The 8,367-nt window shown below is 48.6% G+C and overlaps 1 protein-coding gene across 1 annotated transcript; it reads right to left on the reverse strand.

Moving 5' to 3' along the window:
- Positions 1-2,889: 2,889 nt before the first annotated feature.
- On the reverse strand, positions 2,890-8,017 carry PIM3 (Pim-3 proto-oncogene, serine/threonine kinase). The gene is made up of 6 exons (XM_039726794.1): positions 7,324-8,017; positions 6,882-6,991; positions 6,762-6,812; positions 6,107-6,470; positions 4,643-4,819; positions 2,890-4,485 (listed from the first exon to the last, which is right to left on the reverse strand). Exons 1-6 carry the CDS (start codon positions 7,403-7,405, stop codon positions 4,301-4,303), a joined length of 969 nt encoding a protein of 322 aa, XP_039582728.1. The 5' UTR covers positions 7,406-8,017; the 3' UTR covers positions 2,890-4,300.
- Between the last annotated feature and the right edge of the window lie 350 nt (positions 8,018-8,367).

Below are 8,367 nucleotides of genomic sequence, written 5' to 3' on the forward strand. Positions count from 1 at the left end.
GACTCTCATGGTTGCTGAAATGAAGTGGAAGAATGAGGGCTAATATGATTGTAAATGCTCATGCCAAGAGTCGTGTAGGTGACTGGGGCACACCAGGCAGGTTAGCACTGTAACATCAGATGCAGATTTTACAACCTTTTGAATACATGCTCCCCTCTCCCATTTTTGTTGAGAAGTTATTTTTGCATTTGTAGTAATTTAAAATTTTTTGTGAAATATCCCTTCAAGCATTATGGGATAATTAAGTATCAGCCATACTCACTCATATCTAAAAATATCAGCCAGCAGTGCTTTCAAATCTTCCCAATTTCTGCATCATTATTTTTGGAACATGTACTTTAATTTCACCAACAGAGGTCACTAAACCACTGAGAACCATAAGTGTTTGGTGGGAACACACCCTAGCTAATCTTCCTAACATCTTTTGATAGTTATTTTCAAAGGGCTCTTATTCAGCTGCTTCAGTAAATATAAGCTCAGTTAACAAAAAGAGAGAGAAAAAGAGAGTGTATGCTTATGCACTCGGGGAAATGAGCTTTATTCAGAATATTAATTACACAGAATGCTACATTGTTAAAATATTTCAGTATTAGAATTTATTTTAAATATCTATTATGAAGCCAGTAGCATACATGCATGCATAGGCATGAGTATTGTTAAATCAATTTTTCACGGTTAAAACAGGCCCTGATTTAAATGGTAATGTTTTGAGTAACCTGCTGAATTTTATTTTTCAAGCTTTGTGCTGTTGAAAACCAACCCAGTGGGGAGAGAGTATGAAGAGGAGGATCCCAGAGAAATAACATTTAATGGTATTAACACCAGATAGAAGCACAGGAGAAACCAAGAGCTGTCACTGACTTGCTCATTTTGGCAGAAACACTCAGCTAATGGAACTGTATTAACACATCATTTTCCAACTTTCAACTGTAATGAAAAGCTATTTTTACAAATCATTACTTTCAGTATATGGTGTTTCAGCCACATGGCTTCTATTAGTGTACAGGGGAGTTTCACAACCAAAGCTGCCTGTGCAGCACTGAAAGTGCACCTTTTATGTTGAGCTAATCCCAGAGGGGAGTCAGCACTCGTGCCCGTGTCCTTTTGACCTTTATCCTTTTAATGCATTTTGCCTCAGTAGCAAAAGGTGAAAACCTAGTTTTTATGTTTCGAAACAGAGTGTTTCAACTCTGATTCTCAGTGAAGCTAAGGAAAGTAACATCAGCTCTTGTGGAAATGTTGAAAGTCCCTGGCTCAGCAATCAACAATAGCTTTACAAATGTGTTTTTAGAATCGCTTTTCTGGTAGCCCTTTGAAGCTCACCCTTACAGCCCTGCTGCCATCCCTCTGAACAGCTGTGAACATGTGAAGTCACTGGAGTGGAAGATGTTAATTACTGTCAGCTACTGGAATTTCTCCAGGGACCTCTTGTGGTTAGAAACATGTTTCCCTAAAGAAGTGCACTAGGTGCTGGGATCATCTCTCCTGTAGCATACCTGAATCTTCCCTTCTTAAGCAAAAGGATTTCTCATTCCAAAGCAAAACTCTAAATATTCACTTTTAAGTGTTCTCATATGACACTGTGATTTTTCTAAGCAATCTTAACTGTAGAATCTTTTATTTCTGTGAATATAGTTCCAACAGTAGGGAACTGAGTTTTTCAGGGACTAGGTTCAGCATATATACAGATTTTCATTAAAAACAAGTCTAAAATAAAAAAGGAACAAAATCGGAAAACAGAAAATAAATTGATGGACAGAGGTGTGGTTAGGGCTTTTTTTACCCAACTAATTTGAGCTTCGTTTTTATGGCCAAAAAAGGCTACACACCTTCCCTCCCTGTCATCAGAAAAGGGCACAGACTAAAAATGGCCTTTTTTCTTCAGATTTACCTCCTGCTATTTATTGGCATTTTGAGTCTAAACTAGTTAGCATCAGGAGCTTGATGTGATGCCAGTGAGATATCACCCACAGGGAACCAAAATAATAGCAGATGAGCTGGCAGAAAGATCCCCAGAAAGGGAAATAACATAAAACTAAGATTCCAAGCCTAGCCCTTTACTGTGACAACTACAAAGCACCTTTAATGACTGAACACATCCTTAAATACACCTCGCAGATCCCTCTGCATCAGCTAAACCTGGTAATCACTACCACCCCCGCAACAAGACCAAGTCAGGTAAGTCTCTGGCTACAGAGAAACGAGAATGGCATCCTTAATCTGCAGGACTTGACTCCCAATATGTGAAGATAAATGCTGAGGACAATGCTGAATAAATGCTAAATTTCTCCTGTCCTTTGCTGTAGGTGAGAATGGCACATGCTCCCCAGTATCACACTCCATCAAGTGACAGACACACCAGCCTTTGATAACCTAAGGGAGTTGAAGGAAAACAGTGACCCTGATCCCCAAGAATGCTGTCCCTTTCCCGTAAGGGCACACAAGTCCTCACCCAGCCCCAGAAGGAAGGTGTAAGTGGGAAGAAGGAAACTGAGTGTAATGGAAAGTAAACATATCAACTGTGAAAACAGTAACCACCAGCAGCTACAGAACTCCTTCCTTGTTATACTTAAGGACAAGTCCACTGATATTCAGTGTTTACAGAGGTAAAAGTCCCACAATTACAGAGCCAATTCCCTTTTATGTAGGCCATTAGTGCTGTTGTATTGTACTCCTTCCCCAGTCCAACATCAAACGCAGTGATTGAGGAGTAGATAGAGCTCAGGTGAGGAATTGCTTAATTCTTTCAAAATGGTCACTGTTTAATGGCATAGACCTTCTCCTAACTCTGGCTCAGCTGCTGCAGGCCTTAACAAGGCTTGAGATGACAACAGTATTTCCCAGTTCATCACAACAATGAAGGTAAAAGTAAGTACACAGACACAGAACTGTTATATACAAAAAAGTTTAATTGAAATACCTGTATAAAAAATATGATCTCCATACATTTCACACCGTTAAACAGAAGAAAAAAAATCCAAATCCAAGCTGCATAAATGCAACCAGATCACAGAAACACAGCTATTAAAATAAATTAAGGTTTATGACTCTGCCACTCTACCTTCCAGAGCCAATGCACGGAGACTGTACAATGTCAATAATTTAAAACCCTTCCAAACAGCATTACTTTACACTTCTGGTACAATAATACCAGACAAAAGGCATACTGACTAACTTTAAAAAGTCATTCTATTTCCCTTAAATTAGACTTTGTACAACAATTTCCCATCTTCCAACAAAAAACTGGTAAGGTCAGAAATTTTTTTTATTTTTATTTTTTTGTAACCAAAAGTTGACAGGAATGCAGAAAAAAAAGTGCCATGGGCAAACCACTAGAATTCCCATGGGGAGAAGGAGGGGAAAGCACAGTGTTGAATAACTCTAACCAAATAAATTAACCAAATAAATAGCCACAGTTGAAACTGTGGGAGGTCTTCTAAAATCCAAACAATAAATAACTGTATAGTACACGGGAAAAACCAAGTTTACATAAACACATTATACAGGTATGGAAAAAAAAAAAGTAGAAGTCCTTGAATATTGCATTGATTGTGCATTCAACATGCCCATACATACTTTAAGACTCGCAGGGTGACAAAAGGCTGGGGGGAGTTGAGAAAGGGGCTTCTCATGCCCAATGGTAGAGATGATAAAAGGAAACATGAATAAATGTTTCTGATAAAGAAGCCGATATACCTGTTCATATTTCTGTGCAGGCTATAGGAAATATTTTGAGCAGCAGAGGTGGGTTGGATTTGTAAAGGGCAGGGGGGCAGGAGTGAAATGTCTGTGTTCAAGTATTCCATCACCAGTGGATGGGACTACTTCATTCAATCACCGAACAGGTTCTCCAATGCATCATAGGAGCTGCTTCCTCCAGCACTGAGTCTAAAGGGAGCAAATTCCTATAATGAACTGGATCTTCTTTGGACATAGACAGCTCAAAAAAGAAAGTCCCACTGAAGCAGCTTTCAAAAAGGCACTCAAAAGCAAATAAAATCTAGTCCAGGCTCTATGAGAGCAAAAAAGTTTACCATGTATTCAAGAGGTCACTGCTTTCTTAATAAGGTCAGTCTTTGACTAAGTACTGGCCTGCAACTCCCAAACATCAGCGTTTCCAAAGGAAATCTCTCATTCCAAAGCAGAAACCAGCAAAGGGGGAAAACAAAATCAAGTCCCTCAGACAAAGATTCAACTACAGAATAATGAATGCATTTTTCTAGCCCCTCCTATGTATTGGCAGCAGCACTGTGGTCTTTCTGCTTGAAGCTCCCCCTCCCAGTGCGAGGTCCTTAGTAATTCACAGACTCTCATTACTTGAACTTGTGCTAGATACATCAGTATCAAGGGTCCGTAGCCTTATGTCACAGTCCTCAGACTTCACTACTTCAGATTTGTGCATCCATTGATGGTCAAAAATCTGCTCAAGTGTTGGTCTGTCTGAAGGCCTCAGTGAAAGGCACCATTTGATCAGCTGTTGACATTCTGTAACAAAAAAGAAATCCATATTAGACTAAAAAAGTAAAAAAAAAAACAAACCAATCCTCAGCAACAAAAATCCACCCACACAAGCTCACATGTACAAGACCATTAAAAGAAAAAAACAAAACAAAAAACCCCATTTGACTTCTGCAGAACTTACCAGGTGAAATTCTTCTCCTGAAGTATAATCGCCCCCTCAAGATTTCTTCATCTTGCTCAAAAGGGATGTCTCCACAAACCATGTCATATAACAGAACTCCCAGAGACCATACTGTTGCTGACCGCCCATGGTATCTGTGGTATCTGATCCACTCTGGAGGGCTGTATACTCTCGTTCCTGAAAGAAAAAAAAAAAACCCAACACAATTAGAGTAAAGGTTTAAAGTGTTTCCCCATTGTTCAGCTCCTTCTGGCAGAGCTAAATTAAATTCAAAAACTTGACATTTAGGAATCAAAAAAACCCAAAACAAAACAAAACAAAAAAACCCCAAACTAAAAACACCAAACCCAGAAAACTAAACAGCTTTAAATTTTTCACAAGCCAAAGCCATTAGCAGTGTAATTTCAGGTCATCTGCAGGGTTACACCATCAACAGACTTGGCCCATCCGGTTGTTCTATTTTGTTGCAAGGAATAACACAGCCCCATCAGCTGACTGTTTACTGAGGCAAGCTCCCTTTCACTGACCACGTGGCGTCTGCAGCATCACACCAAAAATAGACACAAAAGGACAAAGGGGGCTGGCAGGGAGGAGGAGAGGGCGACAAGAAGGTGAAACTCAGGTCTGCCCGCATTACACGGGGCTAATCTGCTTTATCCAATTCCACAGGGCAGTAAACAAAATAGGGCCGCTCACGATTTCTATGTTTTTAAGGCCTCCCCCCGGGGCTTCTATGCGGCAGCTTTTCCCAACTCGCCCCCCTTCTCCTCCCTCCAGTGTCCGAGGGCTCCTTGGATACCAAACAAAACGGGGAATTCGTGATGCCGAGGGTCACGTGTGGCAGGGCTTCGGGTTTCACAACAAACAGATGTGAGTGCGGCAGCTGGGGCGGGGGAGCGAGACCCCGGTGTTACACCAGTCATACTCCAAGGACTGGGGGAAATGCTCCCTCTGGTCACATGCTGGCTTATGTTCAGCTTTCCCACCTCTAAAGCATCGACCCCAGCCGCCGCAGCAAGTCATTTCGAGGGAGAGCATTTGTCCCCATCGCTTTAAAATCTGCAATGCGGGATTTCCAGGACACTGGCAGAATGGGAGCGGGGGAGGTACCACTCCGAGTTAAAAAAAACCACCGCATATAAAAACTGCATATCCACACATGGAAACATCCGACACTGGCAAAACCTCCATGTAAACAGATCGCCCTCTAGGAAAAAAACCCCGCTTTTTCCAAGACAGGGAAACATAAACTGCTGCGTCACTGCCTGGAATCGCTTCTTTCCTACGCAACTGAACACCCCTAAGCGGCTTCGGGTCCACAGGTTTCCATTACCAATAGACCTGATATGAACCCCTGCATCAGGGGCTCCACTTGCTGCGACTGGTCACTGGAAAGGGGCTAAGCGGCAGCTCTAGGGAGGGGATCACCCCGGGAGGGGCACGGGAAGGGTGGGAGGCACGTACCGTCGAAATCGGTATAGACTGTATCCTTGAGGAGGGCCCCTGAGCCAAAATCAATGAGCTTCAGCTCGCCCGTGCGGAGGTCAACCAGCAGGTTCTCGTCCTTGATGTCTCGGTGCACCACTCCGCAGCCGTAGCAGTGGCGCACCGCCTCCAGCACCTGCCGGAAGAACCCGCGGGCCGTCTCCTCGTCCAGGGCACCCTTCTCCGTGATGAAGTCGAACAGGTCCTTCACCAGCTCGGGCCGCTCCATGATGATCAGGTACCCGTCGGGCCGCTCGTACCAGTCTAGCAGCTTGATGACCCCTCTGAAGCCGGAGCCCACCTTCTTGAGAAGGACGATCTCCAGGGGCACCATGATGCCGCTCTGGGCAGAAAAAGGGGCGCGGGTCAGCGGGGGGGCGGCGCGGCCCGGGGCAGCCCTCGCTGAGGGGAGGGAGGCGGGGAGGGCGTGCAGGGCGGGGAGGAGGGCGCGGCCGGCGGGCCCCCTCTGCCGCTGCCGCAGTCCGAGGGGCGGGCGCGGCGCTGCGGCGGCGAACCCCCGCCAAATTCCCTCCCGACGCAGAGGCCGCGCCAGCGGGGCGGGCCCCGCCGCCCACACAATGGCCTCGCCGCGGCGGAGCCCCGCGGCACCCCCGGAGCCCCCCCGGGTACTTACAATGGTGCCCCACTCGGTCACCCGCTCCTTCACCACATGCTTCACGGCGACCTGCGGAGTGCGGAGAACGGAGGCGCCGTGAGCGGCGGGGCGGGCTCTGCCTGCGCCCCGCCGCCTCACCGGCAGCCCGTCGGCGATCCTGTTCCCGGCGTACACGGTGCCGAAGCCCCCGCTGCCCAGCACGGAGCCCACCTGGTAGACTTTATCAAACGGCTCCTTCTCCACTTTCACTGCGTAAACAAGAGGGAAAACCCCGCGTTAATGTCCGCAACCGCGCTGCACCCGAATAATAATAATAGTAATAACGATAATAGTAATAAATAATGTAAAAAAAAAAAAAGCCCACAAGCACTCTGCCCGGCAGACCCATGCTGTGTGCGCTGCCCTGGTTCCGACCAAGGCTTTATTAAAAAAATATTTTTCTGTTAAAAAATAAAATTTAAAAAAAACCCAAAAAACGCAGCTCCGGGAGTTGCGAGACGCCGAGCCCAACGCCCCGGTAACGCGGGGCCGGTCCGCGCCCCTCCGGCGCGGCGCTGGCAGGGACACCCCAGCCTCGTACCTGGCTGGAGGATCTTCACCGGCAAGTGGTCCATGCTGGGGCTGCAGATGTGCGCCAGCGAGCCGAACTTGGAAAGCAACATCTTCCGAGGAGGGGGGGGAAACGTCGAGTTAGTTCCCGCGGCAGCTCCGCCGGCGTCCTCTCGCCTCGGCGCGGCTCTCCTCTCTCCGGAGCCGGCGGAGGGCGGCGGGCCGCCGAAAGCTTCTGCGCGGCTCCTTCTTCGGCCGGGAGCGGGAACCCACGAAGTCCTTGGGGGTCCGTCCCCGCCGGCAGCAGTCCAGGTGTCGGTCGCACAAAGTCCTCCGGAGACGCAATCAGCGAACACGCCGCTCCCGCGTTTCTTCTTCCACCCGGCGAAAGCCGCTCGGGGCGCAGGCAGGCACAGGCAGAACTATAGCCCTCCGCGGAGGCAGACAAGTCCGGGGGCTTCGGCTCCGCGCGTGGAGCCCGCCCCTGCGGGGGCCGCGGTGGCAGGAGCGGGCTGGGCGCCGCAGTGGAGCCGTGGCGGGCGGAGGACAGACCGCGCCGCCGCCGAGCTGCCCGCGCGCTTCTGAGCCGGCGGCGCCGCCGAGCCGCCTCTTAACTCCCAATATTTTGGTGCGGGCAGAGTGCGGCGAGCGCGCCGAGAATATCCCTCCGCGGGGGAGGGGGGGGAAACACCTCTCCCCGCCGTCCCCGCCGCCCCCTCCCCTCTGCGCCGGAGCCCCCGCGGGGCGGCGGCCGTGACTGCAGCGCCCTGTCCCGCCCCACCGCACGGGCGGGCAGGGGGAGGGCGGGGGGCTGGGAACTACTTCTTCTGTAGTAACCGGCGCGCAGAGTTACACATCGTCTGAGAGGAACGCATCACACATTAGCGGCAAAAAAAAAAAAAAAGAAAAAGGCGGGGGGAGATTCTCCCGTGTGCGTTAACGCTGCCGCGCGGCCAATCGCCGGGCGCTCTTTCAAAGGGCTCCCGGTGCGGCCCAATGAGGAGAGCCCTCATTTGCATGCGGCGCGCGGCCAGGCGGCGGCAGGGCGGGAATGCCGCGGCGCGCCGGGCGCGCC

This window comes from Passer montanus, unplaced genomic scaffold, assembly GCF_014805655.1.
Source record: "Passer montanus isolate IOZ18808 unplaced genomic scaffold, ASM1480565v1 scaffold6, whole genome shotgun sequence".
Classification (NCBI taxonomy): domain Eukaryota; kingdom Metazoa; phylum Chordata; class Aves; order Passeriformes; family Passeridae; genus Passer; species Passer montanus.

Bases quoted from the DNA above. Each gene is read 5' to 3' on its own strand.
- PIM3 (XM_039726794.1), bottom strand. From the start codon at position 7,405: ATGTTGCTTTCCAAGTTCGGCTCGCTGGCGCACATCTGCAGCCCCAGC. The intron at 6,813-6,881 runs GTGAGGCGGCGG...CGCACTCCGCAG, and splicing joins GGATCGCCGACGGGCTGCCG to GTCGCCGTGAAGCATGTGGT. The intron at 4,486-4,642 runs GTAAGTTCTGCA...TTTTTGTTACAG, and splicing joins CAGGAGAAGAATTTCACCTG to AATGTCAACAGCTGATCAAA.